Genomic DNA, 20299 nt, shown 5'->3' with positions numbered 1-20299 from the left:
ACCACACGATCAACAATACTGTAGAAACTTATTGGTCCATCAGTAATCTTGCTCTTGAGCTTGATTTGGAACCAGCTAGGGAAATAGACTTTGAGTAAAAACTCCACCATAGTGCACAATGTTGGCGATGCATTTTCTTGAGACACATAAAAACGCAGTATACGGCACCTGAGTGTTAACCAACATGAGTGACATAATCCACCAACTTCTTACAGCTCAAGGTTAGCATCTACACATCCCAACATGACAGCAAAGCTTATTCGAGACGCATAATATTGGTCACTGCTTAAATCATCAATTACGTCATTCGGGATGACAGGAAACTTTGGGTTAGGAATAGCCTTAAACTTCACCACGCTCCATTCAGAAACTGCACCATGTAACTTTTTACCCAGAGGTCCTGAGAATGAATCCGGACCTGCTGTAAGACCATCCAGTGGTTGGAAAATGTGCCTTAGTGGAAGCTGATTTAAATGGAGCAAGCATACAACCCATTGCAATGGCTGTCCCAGTAAAGCTTCTAAGGATGCAATACAGCCACTTTTGATACCTGTCATTGTAGCTGTTCCATCAGAACCAACAATCTTTAACACCGTTTCCAATGATGTGCCCTTTATGAGATTGAATATAGTCTTGGCTATATTCACACCAGTTCCCTCTTCTGGAGCTACATGTGAGATGTAAAAAGAACCGGGTTCACCTACGATCACATATTGCTCTTCAATATTTGTTTGGCGATAATATGTCCCGTGTGATTCAGCCATCATTAATGTTGCATCTTTTTTTTCCGTCAATGAATATGGAATCCACCTGACTGAAAAGATCCTTCTCTGTTTGTCTTATTTCCGCTCGATATTTTTCTCGTTGTCTCCTCAATTTGCTTCTGTCAATAACATGTGTTTTATTGTCGTCAGTTATGATGCCAAATGCTTTTAGTGTTGCTGAAGCTACAGCTGTGCCAGCTCTGTCTGAAAGTTCATACCTCTCACAGACCAGGGCAATTTCTTTAAGCGATGCACGGTTTTGTTGCTGAACTTTTTTCTTGGGGCTAACATACTTATCACTTAGTGATGATACCTCTGAACATCCAGTATCACTAGTGTCAGTTTCTGAACTCAATATCGACGACACAGCATTAACAGAGGTTGTTGCAAGCATGTTGTCCTGAATTGTGTTTAAATAAACTTTTTGTACAAAATTTAAATCTGAAGTGTCCAATGTTTCAATTGTGTCAAGGCATTTACCAATTCTTGGACCCTTTTGATCTTGATAAAATGCAAAGTCTTTCTCATTTATTCTCAGCTTATGTAATTCTTCCAGTTTACGTCTTTGTTTTTGGTCGTGACAAAATATATCAAACAAATCATCAGTATCATGCAAAAATTCTTTTGTACTGAGTTCCAAATTTGTACTTTTTGTAGCTGCCCATTTTCCATTTTTAGGCCGAAATTCCATGTATCTAAAATCCTTAACTACCTTTTGAAGTCTAAAAACTACACCATTTACAGTAATGCAATAAACACTGCTGTGAATCCAACGCTCAACAAGTTCGGAAGCGATGTTAACAATTGCTGCTTTTGTTCTTCAGTTCCGCTCATGCAACAATCTTTGTAGTACATCTCTTTTTGTGGGAAGAACACCCATAGGGAATGAACCAGTACTCCTAAACTTATAGCCTACTGTCCTTGACGTTCACAAATCCTTGTCACAGCCTTTCTTGTAAGCATTTTAAACAACGGTTTAAGGTTACTTCAAAACTCAGTAATATAGTTTCATGGTCTGAATTTTACAAAATAAATGTGCAGCGTTCAAAATACACAGTTCACATTTTCAAAATACAATTGGGCAGGATGGTGCAACCAGACTTCTGCACTGTCATAATTTTCCTTATGCACTGTCATGCCCAATCACAGAAATACAGCATATGGGCCAGCAATCTCAACATAACAATTCTAGGCTATTTCAAGTGCATTTCTATATGATTGGTTTATTAGCTGACAGACTGAAACTTACCAGTAACACCTACACTAGCTTACTGCAAACTGCACTGAGCCATGTGTACCTAGCAGAATGTCATGGATCACTAAGCACCAATGAGCAGTGTAGTTCCATAGAAATCACATGGTGCAATGGCAAAGGAAAGGGAGAGATGATCTTTGATCATTGCTATTACAATATTCTATTGTTACAGATTCCATTTGAAAATCGAACATGATGATGGATGCTACGTTTTTCATGAGAATAAGGCAAAAACTTTATTTTGGCAAATTCTGGCTTATGTGTTAGAAATAGAGACAAAAGTTGCATTAGAGCACATATAAACATGAACCTTTTGGAAATTTTAAGCCAAAAAACAACATTCTAGCTTAACCGGTTTCCAAGTTATGGGATTTTCATAAAAATTGACCCTCGGATGACCTTTAAAAATTATGGGCCACCTGGGTGTAGGTGGCACAAACCCAAAACCTTCTCAGAAGTTGGTTTTAGGTCCATACGCCACTTTTGGTTAATCTGATTTTTTGATTTGAAAAAAAAAAATGTTTTCACTCCACCCTATGCAACATTTAATGATAATGTTGGAAGAATATATGAAAACAAAGCCAACAACACGAATAAGTGGCAAAACTACAAAAGTTTAAGGCGTGCATATAATGTAGACTTAAAGCATACATGTAAATCAAAGTACATTTAAACACGGCCACCAAGCCTGACAATATGGCAACAACATGTTTATTGGAATATTTATTTGTTATATGATAATATTACCAGAAGAGCTTGGTTGATGGGAAGATAATGGCGTTTGTGATGAAGCAGAAGTTCTTAAAGTTTGTTGGACTGATTTCGACGTTGAGTTGTCTGTAAAATGTTAATATGATTAACTTTAATTTTAATACAAATTTAAATATAATGAAGTTAAAAGACTTCCCCTGTTAGCTGAAATTAATAAGCTTCAAAACTAAATTATTAAATTTATTTTTTACTTTGAAATATTTTTCTCAAAGATCTAAATCTGCGCTTTAACGGTTGAGGTTTTGAGTCTTGTGAAGCTGAAGATGAAGCATTCTGAGATGATTGAGGTCGATTTGAAGCGTTGGGCGGCGTAGTCTGTTGTTGGGATTCTTGAAAAGGAGAATCTTGAGGGAGACCTAAAAATAATATACTGTAATATGTTCATATTATACTATAGTTGCTTGGGAAAATTTTTGGTGCGGTTGTAACAAGATGCACTTTCCAACTATGTTTATAGCTCAGTTTTGTTTAGAATAAATAAGATTAACCATAAATACAAATCAATTTTTTGGTGATTGACATGATTGTACACATTAAATTTTTGTGACTAATAAACATTTTCACTTAACAAAGGCTCTCTTAAACTTAAACATGATGTTACCTTAAAGTTCTTATCATCTAATGCAACCTGCTATCAAAGCAGTCAGTGCTCATATACAAATGATCATCTACTGTGAAGTAGGGTGGGTCGTTTTTGACTTTTTTTCGAAATTCAAAAACGGCTAGTCATAAAAAGTGGCACATGCATGAAAAAATTACGTGTGCAAAATTTCATCAGTTTGGGGGTGCATCTTCTGCCCCCGCAGGGGGGTCAAACTTTCAATTTTTTGAAAAAAAAGGTGAAATTTCACTTTCCGTTTTAACATAATTTTTTTTATAATTTTTCTACTGGCTAGTTATAAATTGTAAGTGGGATTTACCCATAACTTTCCTATGTAAAGGCACGTTCGAATCTTAAGGTTTACTGCCCCCGCATCGACGACCAAAATGCTGAATTTTTACTAATTTGAAATGCTATTTTGTCATTGCTCTATAAACAAACTTGTCGCAAAAGGGCGAGACGGTGTACGCTTATTTATGTTCTGTCCACTAACTTTGTAGGATGATACGAACTGATGATGGCGTATGAGCGATCTTTCCAGGCTAGATTGGAGGGCAGGAAATCTTCAGCCACTCGGCAGTCTCGTCGTCCAGGATTCTCAGACCATGCGCACCGTGTGGAGGCCGGTGGGTTAGGCAGTGGTGGATGACGTGGTCTGCGGTCTGTTCCGTGGCACCACACTCGCATTCTGATGAAGGAGCCAGGCCCCATTTGTGCATGTCCGAACGAAAGCGGCCGACGCCAGTTCGCAGGCGGTTAAGCCTGACCCACGCAAGCCTTGCGAGGGACATCCCTGGTGGACGGGGATCGGCGTTGGGTATGAAGTCACGGAGCGTGGAGGTGTGATTTTGCCACTCCGTGTTCCACATGTGGTTCGTCCAGTGTGCCGCACTTAAACTAAGTTCTTCTGCGTTCTTAAGGAGTTGTTGTGCGGCAGGCACAAAGGGGCGTCTTGATTTCAAGCGCTGCTTTATAGGTGGTGGTCTCTTGAGTGTTGCATGGAGGAGATGGTCGGGGTCCAAAGCGCGGCGAGCGAGAGAAGTCGTGGCTCCTTTACGGCGTAGCTCAGCGGGTTGGATGCCTGCTAGGATAGGTAGGCAGTCCGTTGGAGTGGGACGCAGGCATCCAGTCACAGTACGCAGTGCGTCGTTAATGGCGGTATCAATCTGGTGGGTGTGAGAACTACGACACCAGACCGGCGCGCAGTACTCAGCGGTGGAATGAACAAGGGCTAGGGTAGCTGTACGAAGAGTTTTAGCACCAGCTCCCCAGCCGGAACCCGCCAATCGCCTCAAAAGTGCGACGCGTGTAGATAGTTTTTTGCGCAGTGACTTCAAGTGCCGGCGGTACGTGAGTGACCTGTCCAGGGTTATGCCGAGGTATGTAGGTTCGGCACAGTAGGGCAGGCGTTCCCCATCAATCTTGATGTTTATCTCACGCTGTGCCTCCCGGTTGTTAAGGTGGAAGGCAGCCGACACTGTCTTTGGCTTGCTGAGCTGTAGCTTCCATTTCTGGAGGTATGCTGATAGTGTTTGCATGTCTTGGCTGAGGTTCCTCTCCACTGACTGCCAGTTTCCTGCTGAGTGCAGGAGTGCCAGGTCGTCTGCGTAAGCATACTTCCTGGAGGTGGTGGGGGGCAAGTCGTAGGTGTATATGTTGAACAGGAGAGGAGCCAAGACTGAGCCCTGTGGGACGCCGTTTTTAAGTCGGCGTAGTCTGCTTCGACGACCGCTACCGGTTGTGAGGGTAAAACTGCGGTTTTGCACAAGTTCCATCATCATATGGACCATGTGTCTGTCAGGGAGCAGACGGAGTAACTTGCAGGTAAGGCCGCTATGCCATACGGTGTCATAGGCAGCCGTGAGATCAACAAACACGGCGCCAGCCTTCTTCTTAGCCGAGAAGCTGTCCTCAATGTCTTGGGTCATAAGTGTGACCTGATCTACGGTTGATCGTCCGTGTCGGAAACCAGCTTGTTCACAGGGGAGCTGCGGATCTATTATTGGTTCGACACGGGTGTAGATGAGTCTCTCGAGGATCTTGAAGGGGATGCAGAGCAGTGAGATTGGACGGTAACTCTTCGGGTCCCCTAGGGGCTTCTTCGGCTTAGGGACTGCAACCACAAGGGCTCTTCTCCAGATTCTGGGAATTCTCAGGTGGCGCAAACAGCAGGAAAGGAAGTCTTTTAACCAGGACTTTAAGGAGGCAGCAGCATGGAGTATCAACTCCGGGCATAGGTGGTCAGGGCCCGGGGCTTTACCTGGCTTTATGTGCTGGAGGGCGGCGGAAAATTCTTCCGAGGTGAACTCACCCGAGATGTTGTCCCCGTCTGGGGTTGTTACCCTCCAGAGGTCCGTCATTTCTTGCAAGACGGATCTATCAGATTCACGGTCTCTCGATTTGTATTTCCCGTTCTCCACAAGTTGTGAGGCGATGGAGTTTGCTGAAACGGGACATTGTTGACGAGAGGCACGTGATCTGCCAGTTAGGTTGTTCAGTGTACTCCATGCTATGCGGCTGGAGTGCGTGAAGTCGATTGATTCAACGGCTTCTGTCCAGCGCTCCTTCCTCTTTAAGTCCAGCCTTGCCAGCAGAGCTGTGGCTGAGCTGTTGGTGTCATTGCCCTGAGGGGCGTGAAGGAAGTCGGAGTAGAGGCTTTCGCACTCCTTATCCCAGCACGGTATGTAGGTCTTTCGTCGGCCGCGGGAGATGGATTGTTTTGCCGCTGATGTTATTGCATCACAAAAGTCCTGGTAGGCTTCTTCCACGTTGTTGGTGTGAGGGGATGGGAGTACTGTGTGGCTTCATTTGTGAGGAGGCTATAGTACTCCCAGTTAGCCATTCTGAAGTTCCATCGATTAACAGGCTTGCTCGGGACAGGCATTATGAGCGTTGGAGCCGTGATAATCGAGGGTCGATGTTGGGACCTGGGGAACTTTTCTAGCACACGTCTGTCCGGTTGGCAATTATCGGGGTCATCACTTGCGAAAGCCAGATCGGGGTTTGTACCAGTGTTCCAGCGTCCGGAGAAGAAGCTCGCTGCACCCTTGGGATCGTGCAGTAGGGTGAGGTTGTTATTGGCTGACCATGAGGCCAGGCTTTCTCCGTCGGTGTTGGTGGTGTTGTAGCCCCAATCAACGTGGTGGCAATTAAAATCGCCAGCATAGAGGCTGGGTTGGGGGAACACTGGGATGGCTGTTGGTGTTAAGCGTGAGGGTGGTGGCTTATAGACATTGATGATGTGATAGCCTGATATGTCTATGCATAACCACTCTATCTCCGACTGGGCACTGGACTGGTCTATTGGCGTCCAGCTCAGTTGCTCATGGTCAAACGTGGCGAGGCCGTGTTTCCTGCTGATGGTTGCGCCTGCGAGTGTGAAGTTGGGTAATACCAACTTATCCACAGATGTGCAGTGGGTCTCCTGGAGGAGAATAACGAGGGCCTGATGTTTTGTGGCCAGATACTCGATGATGCTGAGCTTGCTGGCCGTGATGCCCTCGGTGTTCAGCTGCAGTACGGTGGGTCGTCGGTACTTTTCGACAGAGGAGCTGCCGCGCCCTGACAAGGGCGTTTCCCTATCCACCCTGGGCTGAACCTGGGCCTGGTTTGCTCGAGTGTGACAAGCTTCGTTTCGCATATCTTTTCTCAAAGATATGGTACTGACGGGAGGGACCACGAGAAGGTGCTTGTTCTTCCCCCCCCTTGATACGAACTGACAAACTATAAGACGTAGTCTTGCTTAAATTAAAAGCAATAGTAGCCTACGTTTGATCAGTTGCAGCTATAAAACGCAACCTATAATTTACTTCAGAATAAAAGCAATATGATCTGCAGATTCCGTAAATGGCATGTTATCATGATCTTGTTTGCACAAATTTGTCATTTACAAACCATTAAACGTTCACTTGATAGGCTACTACAGAACCACATACAAGAGTAAACTTTGTTTGACAGCAATGTAACGATAAAACAGAACTTGTGTTAACAAAAAAAAAAACGAAATTGTGTCAAAAATACAACAAACAACAAGGTCTTTTAGCCAGTTCCCCAGATTATTGCTCAAATTTAGTTCTGGCTGAAGTCTAATGAATCATAAAATCTTGTTTCGACTGGTACCTAGGAATTTTTTTCCTTGATTGTAATATTGCTCGTAGGCTACCTATATCTTTCAATGCTGTCCACCACATGTGATGAGCATCTGTTGTGTGTGGCAGAGAAAACGTAGAAAACAACTGTTGTGAAGGCATCTTTGTTTTGATGTGCTCTTTTATCACATTGCTGTCAACACTACGCATCGCTGGGGGTTCGTAACTGGAAAATTTTGCCAGTCTATCATCTCAAAGTAACATTCGGAACTGAACTGCAATATTGACAGGGTGAATTTTTGCTGACGAGTGCTGTGAGATGATAATATTCATGAATTGAAAATTCTTCTCCATCTTAGTTTCCTTACATACTCTTTGCTATAACATATGATTGCAATCAAAATGTTTTTAGGAAGGGCATAAAACGCATTCCTCTATATTACTTTGTTGAGGATATTGCGAGCTTTATTCGATAGCTTCTGAGCAGAGTGTAGAATTTTAAAGAAATGTTTTTGGCCATTAGTGAAATTGCTTTCCTTTATAATGGCAAACCATACTGGAATATAAACATTCATAATATAGTCCACACGTTCCACCAATACAGCTGACGGGTTAGATGCAACATATAAACGTCGAATTGTATTGGCTGTGTTCAACCATCTTGAGTGGTTCATCATACCTGGACTCCTATATGCGAAATGAATTGATATATCTCCACTTTTCACTGTTCTGTGCATGTGTAGAAGATATTTTTGGTCAGTGCTGAGGTCATTTTCATCAATTTCAATCTCTGGTGCCGGAACTGCTTTATATTTTACAACATCTAGTTGTGTGACAGTGGCTAGCTGCTTTATAATGGGCCCAGTGAAGCTATCAGGTCTGCTAGTATTGCCATATCTTTTATAAGATGCCTAAGAGGCAATTCATTACTATGGAGTAGGCATATTAACCATTGAAGTGGCTTTTGGTAATGGTCTTCCAGGAGCTTTATCACGACGCCTTTTTGACCTGTGTTTACTGCGGTTCCATCGCATCCAATTGCCATTACATTATCGTAGCTAATTTTATTGGATCCAAGATATTCAAGAATCCCAGTAGCTATTGACACACTAGATCCGTTGGCTGCAGTAAAATGACCAAGGAAATGACAACTTGGCTCCTCAAGTAAAGTAATGTGTTCTTCAACTGCGAAATGTAATCGAAGTCGCCCAGCAGTTTCATCTTGTTTGATGGTTTAATCTTTTCGGCCATCAAAATATATGCTTTGCAAATTTATGCACATGATACTTTCCATTTGAGTTGTAGACCTCAACTTTTTTCTCGCTCTTCTCACTTTGCTTTTATCTATATGAGTGATTGAGATTCGCCATCCTTTACAACTCCCGCATCTTGTAAAAATGATGAAGCAATAAGTGCTGCAAACCTATCTGAAATACCAGTACGATCGCATGATTCAGCAAATATTACTAAACTGGAAGTAACTTTGCTTTTTCTGGGGTTTTCCGAGGCAAAACTGGATTGATAATCAAACTTTTCGCAGCGTTCTTCATTGGATGACAAAGTTTCTGAGCTTGAATAAGAAGTTAAAGGTGTTTTAGCCAAAGCGCTACTTGTGCCTGCTCCTGGGTCTTCACGTAAAGAACGGAATTGTTCTGATCTTCTCGAAAAACGTTTAAAATTAGATTTTGTGGCCGATTTATCATGTTTATCAATCACCATGCGAGTTGTTCTTTGATCAAGAAGGAACTGTTGTTCTGTAACAGGGACACGATTTTCCTGCGGGCAAGTGCATTGCAGAAAATTGGAACACTTAGGCTATAACAACCGATTTCAAATATTTTTGCTTTGCAGATTCTTTCATTTGGTCCAAACTTTTCTGAAATTTAGGCCCACCTCTAGAATTTGACTTCAAAGGGTGATTCTTTTTTTTTGTAACTCTTTATCATAAATATATACTGATGTTCGTACCTCATTCGTATCATCCTGCAAAGTTAATGGGCAGAACATAAATGAGCGTACAGCGTTAACACCATCTCGCCCTTTTGCGACAAGTTTGTTTATTGAGCAATGACAAAATAGCATCTCAAATTGGTGAAAATTCAGCATTTTGGTCGTCGATGCGGGAGCAGTAAACCTTAAGATTCGAACATGCCTTCACATAGGAAAGTTCTGGGTACATCCCACTTACAATTTATAACTAGCCAGTAGAAAAATTGTAAAAAAAATTATGTTAAAACGGAAAGTGAAATTTTACCTTTTTTTCAAAAAATTGAAAGTTTGACCCCCCTGCGGGGGCAGAAGATGCACCCCCAAACTGATGAAATTTTGCACACGTAATTTTTTCATGCATGTGCCACTTTTTATGACTAGCCGTTTTTGAATTTCGAAAAAAGTCAAAAACGGCCCACCCTACTGTGAAGAACACCGCGCATATTGCAGCTGTGTGGCTATGGCGCTGTGAAGCAAAGATTGCTATTGCTACAATTCTCACCAGACAGAGTCACACAATGATTAACTATTCAAAGTACACATTGACTATTGTCCAGGCTAGCGGTTCCCAACATTTTTCAATACCTTACTGGGTCAATTCGCCATTTTTATCAGTGTCGGTGGGTAGACAATTTTGCGTATTGAAAATGCAATATGTATAAAAGTAATCACGTCAGACTTTGGGAAGCGCTGATCTAGCGACCTAAACAATATTCCTACTTGAAGTGATTTGTGACGTCTGAGATGTTGATTGCGTCAGTGTTGACGTAAATGCATTTGAAGAACCTTGGTGCATTGCAGAGATCGATACATCTGTAAAAATGAAACACGATGTTGAAACATAAGATTAACAAAATTTACTGCCATTGAATTAAACGTTCAAGCCGATTGTAAAAGCTATGAACTTCATTAGGAACGGAACTCGCAATGATTAAAATTTTATGCACACAGTGACCAGTATCCAGCTTATACTCCTACTTGAAGCAATTTGTGACGACGAAGTTGATGATTGCGTCACCGCTGACGTAGATTCATCTGAAGGACGTTGGTTCATTGCAGAACTCGATAGATCTGCAAAAATGAAACACAATGCTGAAAAAATAGAATGAATAAATTTCGTCCTCTTGATGTAATGTTAGTGATCGTATATGCTACAAAACATCCTCCACTATGAAATACAGTGCTCTGAAGCTGCTGCGTGGTTGAGCCGTTGGGAAATAAAAATTGTGGGCACATGCGGATGATCGTCTAGCCCAGTGGTTACCAAAAGTAATTTTACTTGTAGCAAATAAGCATATATTGCTCCTTGTTGTAATATTGGAAACGTGCCGAAACATTACACTACACTAGCGCGAAACATTACACTTGTCACAAGGTAATCGTAAAATATTCAGCTTATATTTGTAATTGAAGCAATAATTAAAATTTTATGCACACAGAGACCATTGTCTAGTCCAGGGATCCGCAAATAGTGGGTCGCGACCCAAATTTGGGTCGCGAGACCATCCACAGTGGGTCGCAAAACAGTTTAAATTTACTATAAATATAACTTGTATGGCAAAAGTAAATACAATCATACACTCTTTGATGTGCTGAGTTTCGTACAATTTTGTACAAAAAAGTTTATACTTTCGATTGTAGTACAGTAGTCCCCGCTTATTAAGCCCACAGTTATAAAGCCTACAAGGCACCTTGAGCAAGGACATGAAAACTCTCTCAGCTTATCTCCAGAACTGGCGACTGAAACTCAGCGAAACCAAAACTGAGGCAGCAGCTTTCCACCTGCACAATCGGGAAGCTGATCGTGAGCTACATGTTCAAAACAATGGAAAATCTCTGTCCTTCTGCCCCGAACCAAAATATCTTGGGGTGATACTGGACAGATCGCTCACATACCACCACCATTTGGTGTCACTGCGCAAGAAACTCACATCCGGCGCTGTGCTACTCAAGCGCCTGGCAGGCTTCAGCTGGGGGCGAAAGCTGACACTTTCCGTATAGCAGCCTTAGCGCCTTGTCTACTCTTCAGCCGAGCACTGTGCAAATGTTTGGTGCCGCAGTGCTCACTGCCACAACATCGACACTGCCATTAAAAACAACGACCTGCGTACAGTGACCAGATCCCTGCGTCTCACGCCATTGGACAATCTCCCAATTTTCGCTGGCATCCAACCTGATGAGCTTTGTCGCAAAGCAGCCACTCTGTCTCTCGACCGACAGGCACTGGAGCCTAACATCTTCTCCACTACAAGACCTCTGCTCCCCCAAACGAGCACCTTTGTTGAATGAAATCAAGGCACCCATTCGTGGCAGCCGCTCAACTACTGATCAACGAAGTTAATGAACAAAACATCTCTGTGGCTACTTGGGCAATGGGCAGGACATAAATAGAATTTTGAATAGAAGTCAAGTACCACCAGACTTCATTCGTTCATCTACGACGCCGACACATGCCCCATTGGCCTGACCCTACAAAGACAGGCATGGGTGCGCCTCAACCGTCTTCGTATTGGCGTCGGGATTTTCCGCTCAACCATGCACTAATGGGGAATGGCCTCTTCTTCCTCCTTTAAATGTGGTGCCGAGGAACAGACCGCTGACCACATCATCAATGACTACTCCATCTTCAAGCCACCTAACGGAGTGGAAGGTATGCGTGTCATGGATGATGAAATGAAAGACTGGCTGTTTTCTAGTAGCCTTCCAGTGTAGTCTGGGAACATCGTAAATCTGGGGTGGTAAAAGGATAGACCCTCGGTCCCAGAGGCTCACACGAAGACGAAACCCACAGTTAATAGGTCCACCGGATTATTAAGCCCAATTTGATCCGTTCCGGAATTACTGAAGGTATAGGTGTGGTAGAAAATTGTCCCAGCTTAATAAGCCCAAAATCGTCCAGTCCGATGTGGGCTTAATAAGTGAGGACGACCGTATTGAAATTAATATTAAATTGCGAAATATTATGCTTCTGAAACGTTTGGGTGCCGAAGATTTAGAACGATTGTTTTTTGGGTCGCGCCAAAAAGTATTTGCGGACCCCTGGTCTAGTCGATATTCCTACTTGAAGCAATTCGTGAAGACGAAGTTGATGATTGCGTCAGTGCTGACGTAGATTCCACTGAAGGAATTTTGTTAACTGCAGAGCTCGATAGATCTATAGATTTGAAAAAAAGTTTTGTTGTTGGTGAAATATTTATTATACAAAATGACATCAAATCTCAAGGTTTTATTTGTCGATTAAAATTTGTTTAAGGAGGATAAATTATTGCAATAATTTTTATCATATTGTTACTAATTGTGTCTTAACTTATGATAATGAAAAGAAACGCGATAATAAAATTTGTCGTTAGTTTTATGATGAATAGTCTGTGGATAAAACTCAAACTTACTTTTGTTCATGATCGGATCCAAAAGAAGTCCGGCCGTAAATTGGACAACTACAGACCAGTAACCCTTCAGTAAGTTATTTTGAACGAATAATTTGAAATCAGGTAATGACATTTCACGACAGATGTATAAAGCACTAAAGTATTCTTGGAAGGTCTGGTGACTAAAATATAACCGTTGCTGCCCTTCCAGGAGTGTATATTCTTTGTTTGCTCCCATTAGAGTGACGACAAGATCTTGAACTACCTGACTGGTGAGACTTTCTTTTATAAGATCGTCTGTTGTGATTAATACGGTTCCTCTTTTTGTTGCTTCGTACGCGATTTTGGAAAGTTTGAAGACAATATCATCAGATATGGAAACGGCGTGTGTAGAGGTTTTAAGATTTAACAATACACTATGAAATATCCTGGTCATCGTGGATATATCATCAATTTGTGACGATCCAAGAGATGCTCTCACGTGGAGTTGCAGCATCAGAGGGTTGTGAGACATTGATGTTAAATGTGGAGTTTTTACATTAAGATTGCTCCAAAGAATCTCGGATTGTTGCTGGTCGTTGACTAAGGCGTAGAATAACCTTTTCATGTTGTTAGACGTCAGATCGCGAATGAAGTAAGTGCGTTTGGGTCGGCATCTTTTTGGAATATTAAGCATGGCGTGTGGTCGAGAAGTGAATATCAAGTGACAATTTGCAAGAAATTTTCCCAAACAAAGACTCGAAACAAGTTCCCAATATTGAAGTAGAGTATTGTAGTTGGATTTGTTCACATTTTTTTTCAATTTCCAATTTACCTGATCAAATCCATCCAAAATAATGAAGCAGTTTTCCGGATTGGCTGTCATCCATTCAAAAACAGAATTCTGTTCTTGGTCGCTTAAGTTGTAGTTGCAATCTCCCAGTAGAAACTCTTTTAAAGTCAATCGTGTGTTGCGGTCATCCATCTCCATAAAAAGCTTCCTTAGGACAAGGTAGTTTTTATCTTGAGAAAGTCGTCGTGCCAGGCGTTTCGATAAGGTCGTTTTTCCGGACCCAGGATATCCGATAACCGACACAAAACTGTTCTTTCGAATATCAGAAACTAATTGGTCGATTGTTACTGCCTGGTCAGATCTAGATAACTTAATTCCTTGACTTTTGGGATTGTACTTGTCATCATCAGGAATGGACCTTCCTTGGTAAAAACCAACTTGAACCATTTCAGGATAAATTTCTGGAAAACCCTCCGAAGAAACTTTAAAATTGGAGAGATCAACGTCATATTTGGGATGATATTGCTTGCAAGTTGCTTTTTGGAGTTTTTTTAATCCTTGTTTTGAACCTGAAAAGCAGAAATGAAAATTGTTTGTAAAAAATTATTTGTGAGATTGTAAGGCGACTGGTTTTGCTGGTAACCTTACTCGATTAGACTTTGAGTGACTTACAGTAGGTATTGTTCAACAAAATGAAATAAAAGTTTGATAAAGAGTCCAAAACATATAAAGCTAAATACAGTGAAGATTTTGATTTAAAACGTCTCATTTCTTCCATAGTTTATACGTTTTATATATCTTCAATACAATATTAAAAACTTTTGTGAAGGATTTTGTTAATCCCAAGCTTAAAGAAATTTTAGCATTTTTAACAAATCACCATGCTTCATGTGACATTTTCCCATTTGTGGTACCTAAACACCAAAAATGGTAGGCCTACTACTATTATTATCTTCTTTATTATTAATTCCTTATCTTGTTTTTAGTTTTTCCGAGTTTTTATGAAAGTTGGATGCAAGAATTTTGCTCTGCATGTCCAAGTCTTAAAACTGAATTTGAGTAAATTTAGGACCTTGACACGAACTAAACTTAACAAATTATACAAGAAAAATTATAATTTCAAATTTTTCAAAAATTTGCAAAGGAATCACAAAGTGGAATTTCGGAAATATGTGAAAAAAAAGAGAAGACAAGAAGTAGGCTTTCAAATGGAATTTCGGTCATGTGAAAAAGTTTACTGTGCTGAACTGAAATGTGATAAATTATCATTAAAACACAACTGTAAATTGTGCAAATTAGTTATTTTTATTGTCAAAATGTTCATAAAATTATAAGTTGACTGGTAGCCTAACTGTATTTTTAGAAGCAGGACTGCCAAATCTTTTTTGTCATTTTTTGTACTAAAATTCGTGCAAAACTAGCATACTTTACTTCTTTAGCTTTAATGTTTGATACAAATTGTTAAAATTATAATTATTCTGCTTAGCCCTACTTTGTTTTTAAATACAATTTTTGCTTTTTTATCACTTTGACGACCTTTTTGGTGAAATAATAATTGCATTTAAATTGCGAAAAATTTATTTCACTTGTAACCTTTGAAAATTGAAACTGGAATTTAATATGAACAGAAGTAGTATGTCTGTATTTTATTATATTTAATTATATCTCTATTTTTATTTACTTTTTTTCTGATTCCGCGTGGTCACACTGAGCCGGTTTCCTGTAATTTTGACCTTGCTGAGTTTTTTATGACATCACAAATACGTTTTTGAATACGAGATTCTCAAAGTAAAAAGTTCAGGAAACTTGTCACTTTTTGAATTTCTTTTGTGTGTTGGAGATTTAAATTGCACTTGATGCATTTACAAGTGTTGATTGTAGGTCTATTTTTACAAACGACGAAATAAAAGTTTCATTTTTTCTTTTTCTTTTCTAGGTTTGGTGGCTGTGCATTTTTGAGATAGTGTTTTCCAAACAGTGTTTTAGCAATGCATATTTTAAACCTTTCGGTTTCGTCATCTTTCCTTTTGTTGGTGCCAAATTCGTGTGTTTACTTTATCGGTTTCCACATGTTTGCTCCGGCAATAAAAAGTAAATTGAATTGAATTCGCTTCGAAATAATTTTGTTAGCAAAAAGTTTCGTTTCGTTAAACCGCTTTGTTTCGTTATTCATTTGAAACGAGACGACACGCATAACAATTTCAGAATGGAATTTACACTACAACAAAAAATAATTCAGATGTCGAAGTGATCTTGCACCATCATTTTCAAAAGTTCCATAGGCTACTAGCAATACCCCACCGATCGACATCGTGGAATGAGGGAATGTACAGTCCACGTATTGTACATGTAGAACAATCCAATGATATCAGAGATCTCTAGAAGTATGGAATGTAAAACTGCCTGCTCAGAGTAGAGTGCTTTATGCAAAAGTGTTGCCAGACGTTTTTAGTTAAAATGTTATTTTTGGTTGTCTCATGAGTAAACAAACCCTAAGCCAACACATTTAAAAGCTTTAAACAATTAACACATTAACTAATTGTAAGCCTGGTACAACAAAAATAACTTTTGGTGTAATAAACGTGCTGCAACAACTTGATTTGTAGAAGTTACAACTTAAAATTAAAGAATAATTTCAATAAGAAATTCACTAACGTAAGAATTTGAAATCTACTTGTTGATAAATTGATTGTGTAGCGTAGCAGCAGCTCATTAATTTGTCGGCAGCCGTGGCCGAGTGGTTAGCGCGTTGGGCTCGCAGTCGAGAGCCTGCATGTTCGACTCCAGCCACCCGCACTTGCTGTTGTTTCTATGAGCAAGAAACTTTACGATAATTGCCTCTACCCAGTGATCGATTTCGAGTAATGGGTAGTACCAAATTTAAGTCATAAGTAAAGTAGACAACCGGAAACAGACATTGCTGTCGACTGCAGCGTGGGTCAGGTGTATGTCGGAAGGCGTACACCGATGCATAGCGCTCAAGTCCGCTTTCCCGCAATGCAGGATAAAGATAAACAAACAAACATTAAGTAAATTTGTGTCTTTAGGCCGTAGCATGATTGCTTTGAACAGCAATAATTTTTATAAACTGTTGCAAAAACAAATTAAATTTATTGAATTTTACAAACTTTTGAACAGAATTAACTACAAAGCAACGGTTTACTTCTGAGCTGACCAAAAATAAAACATAAATTTGAAAAACCATCTGGCAATACTATTTTATAACGTACCCTACTCTGAGTAGGTGTCTTCGCTTCACGTACAACTAGAAATCCCTGAATGACACTTTCGCAATTTGCTCTTCAGCACTTCTGTAAGCTAAACCAAATTATCGTGACGTCATAGATATCTTAAAAAAAGGTGATGAGTTTCAAATTCCCATTAGGTCAAGCTGCACTACTTTAGTTACCCTGCCATGTTGTGAAGACTCTATGAGATAAACTGATGACATTGTTTTATGCGTTTATGTTTCTTATTTCAGTAAAAAAATTAAGTTACGTACTATTTTTGAAATGTACAGAAAAAAGTTTCGTCACAAAATTTTGAAACATTTGTTTTCAATGCAAAAGTATTTGCCATGGTTTCGTTTCGTTTCAAGTTATGTTTTTTTGTTAAATGTTTTGTTTCGAACAAAAAATTGTTTTGAACAGCCCAATTAGGAAACTAAATTGTATGTTTGAAAAAATTGTAAAATTATTGAAATAAAACACTTTGTGTAATATTTATGCTGTATTCAAAACATTTGAATTTCATTCTTCTTCATCGTGTGTCACACGGCCGTAACCCAGAGCATCACGAAAGCTCTTGCTCTATCGTTGAACTCGGCCAATTTCATTCATTCAAACATATCAACAAAACCTTGACGTTGTTTTTTATTAAATAAATAAAATACAAAAGATGTAATGTTACTTTAAAATATTTCGTCTTTTAAAATGTTACTTTTAAAGTATTTACATTTTTATTTCAACAATCAAGTGACTTTATAATGTTTTTTGTATCATTCCATCAACGATATATTTTGCTAATTGTTATAATATTTTGCTGTATCTTTTAAGTTTTCGTTGTTACAAAGATTAAAAGCATGAAGCTGATTTGTTATTGCATAGCTTGGCATAGTTACAGTTGATGATGAAGCAAGATTCATTGACAATTAAAACTACTTATGCAACTTTTCAATTAAAATATGGCAACAAAGCAACTGTTTGCAAACTCTCTATGTCTATCATCATTAAGCTCAATGCTCTGATGCTTTAACAGCCGAGCAATTATTACCATAGTTATGGAAAGTATTTCAATCAAATATAAACAGTACAAACTTTCATCTCTAGATGGAACACAACTTTGCTCTGGCAAATTGTAGATCGTTGTATGATACTGCCTCTTGTCAACATGTTTGACCACTCGCTGATCAACATGCTGATGATGATGATGATGGGCATGATACTGCCGCTGATCAACCTGCTGGACCACTTGTTGATGATGCTGTTGGTCAACCTGGACAACTTGTTGATCAACATGTTGATGGACAGTTGTAGAAAACTGTCGGTTGTCCTGGTAAGTCAGTTGTTGCTGAGCTTGTCCTGTAAGAAAACTTATTAAATATTGTTTTGACAATTAACATGTGAGCCTTGAATTTAACGTAAGAAGACGTCGATGACTTGATGTCGGGATCATGGCGGTTGTAAGTTTTGTTCTCTTTCAGTAAAATGAAGCAACATATTTTAAAATGTGTAAAAAGCAATGCTATCAAAATTATCAACATGTTAGAGCAACCATCAAAGCAAACTCACCTTCATCCACCACTTCCTCACTTGGAACAACTGCAAATCCTTCGTCATTGTTTGAGAGAGACATGTTATCTAATTTGTGAATCTCGATAGAATAGAATACTAAAACAGTAGATGATACTACAAAACACAATCGCAAGTGATTATAGTGACGCTTCAGTAACAACAAAAATATAAATCAAGCAATTATAGAGTTTGATTGAACATGTTTTATGGTGACAAGCCACCTTGCTTAGCATCAAAATTTACAAAATTGTTTAAATGTTAGTCACACTATTTTGTCTCATCTAAAGCTTACACCACTGGGGGTTGATGATTTAGATTAAATGGATGGAAGGCAAGGAAGCAATTTTCAGGCATACGTCGTTTAAGTGTCCTGTCAATAACACAGTCGCCTACATTTGAACGGTGTCGAACCGCCATCCTATTGAGCGTCGTACCAGGGCTCTCACCATTCGGCTACTGACACATTGTTGCTCTAACTCTGACTTATCTTCACCAACTAAACTAGAAATAGCGCAATAAAATTTAATTTTACAGTTTTAGTTTGATCTTTCCAAGATTCGAACCTTGTCCTACAAGTTGTCGACTGTGCAGAAGCGCTCAGCCGCTCGCGCTTATAACCGAATGATCACGTGAGAAATGCGTGGCCAGGAAAACGATCGAAAAAATGAAATGTTCTTGATGAAAAAAGTTTCTAATTCACAAGCATGAACGAAGGGACTCTTTATTTACGTAATTGCAATGTTGGTAGACGTTGAAACACAATTTTTTACACTCGTTTACAAGTTTTGAAGATTTAAAAGTTAAAGAAATCAAAGCTGTTTATTCAGACTTTCCATTCCCAACCAACATAATAATAACTATCTGTTGTGTTTTTAGCTCATTCAATCAGAGTCATACTGGAATTCTGTTTTATTATAAAATCGCAACCAAGATATAGTGTGAAACCTGCAAAGTAAGCCCAAAACGAGAAGTGCCAATTAACAAAAGCAGGCGGATGAATATTAAGCAAAAGAGAAGACCTGAGGGAAACGAAAACAAAGTACATCGTTTCAATGCAAATAAACTAAAATACATAACACCTCCCCAATAAAATTTATGACCACCCATAACGAAGAGGTGGTTGGCGTCTTCTCTTTGATCGCCTTAATGTTTGTTCTTGGTGCGATGACGATGATAGATCGTCCATCGCTGTCGGCATCGATGAATCCTCGGTCGCAATCGGCGTCGATGAATCCTCGGTCGCAATCGGCGTCGATGAATCCTCGGTCGCAATCGGCGTCGATGGATCAGTAACCTCGTCAGCTGTCGTTGAATTGGGAACCTCGTCAGTGGTCGATGACGACGTGAAAGTAGTCTCTCCTGGGTCCCCGTCTTCCGGTGAGAGGTAACGCGGACGTAGCTGGTCGATGTGACGTCTCCATATTGGACCTCGAGGGTCCACTCGAACCTGCAAACTACGACTCCCGTGTCGCTTCACCACGACGGCAGGAACCCACCGAGGGCTTCGGCTTTGCCTGGAACCAAAGTATAAAGCATAACAAGGATCACCAACATCGAAGTTAATTGTTTTCCGGTTTTGTTTCCGAGGCGAAGGACTCGTCGATGGTTTCGTGATCTGAGCTGAGGAAGGAAGTAAAATATCTAATTTAGTACGTAGTTGTCAGTGGTTTAATAACTCACTGGGAGAGTAACCACTGGCATTAGGCGTACGGCAAAACTGCATCAAGAATTGAGTGGTGGCACTTTTAGGCGGTAACGACGATTTTCTCAACGCCTGCTTGAAAGTGCGCACCAAACGCTCTGCAGCACCATTCGTAGCTGGATGGTATGGTGCTCCAGTGATGTGGACTATACCCCTAGCTTTACAATAATTCTTGAAGTCTTCTGAAGAAAACGTA

The 20299-nt window shown here is 40.1% G+C and overlaps 1 protein-coding gene across 15 annotated transcripts in view; it reads right to left on the bottom strand.

The window, feature by feature from the left end:
• LOC145788218 (uncharacterized) overlaps positions 1-13737 on the bottom strand; it is a 624890-nt gene extending 611153 nt beyond the window's left edge. For 10 of the 15 annotated variants that reach the window (XM_082599915.1, XM_082599914.1, XM_082599919.1 and 7 more), the window contains exons 1-6: positions 12858-13629; positions 12530-12622; positions 10447-10539; positions 10189-10281; positions 2982-3146; positions 2767-2856 (exon numbers count right to left, since the gene is read on the bottom strand). In XM_082599915.1, the coding sequence (XP_082456041.1) occupies positions 2767-2856; positions 2982-3146; positions 10189-10281; positions 10447-10539; positions 12530-12622; positions 12858-13512 (1189 nt within the window). In that variant the 5' untranslated portion in view covers positions 13513-13629. Of the gene's footprint in view, positions 1-2766; positions 2857-2981; positions 3147-10188; positions 10282-10446; positions 10540-12529; positions 12623-12857; positions 13630-13650 lie in introns of those variants that run through there. The other 5 variants (XM_082599927.1, XM_082599928.1, XM_082599934.1 and 2 more) reach the window with 4 other exon arrangements.
• Positions 13738-20299: the final 6562 nt, after the last annotated feature.

Source organism: Aplidium turbinatum, chromosome 2, assembly GCF_918807975.1.
Source record: "Aplidium turbinatum chromosome 2, kaAplTurb1.1, whole genome shotgun sequence".
Taxonomy (NCBI): domain Eukaryota; kingdom Metazoa; phylum Chordata; class Ascidiacea; order Aplousobranchia; family Polyclinidae; genus Aplidium; species Aplidium turbinatum.
This window is presented reverse-complemented; position numbering and strand designations above follow the sequence as displayed.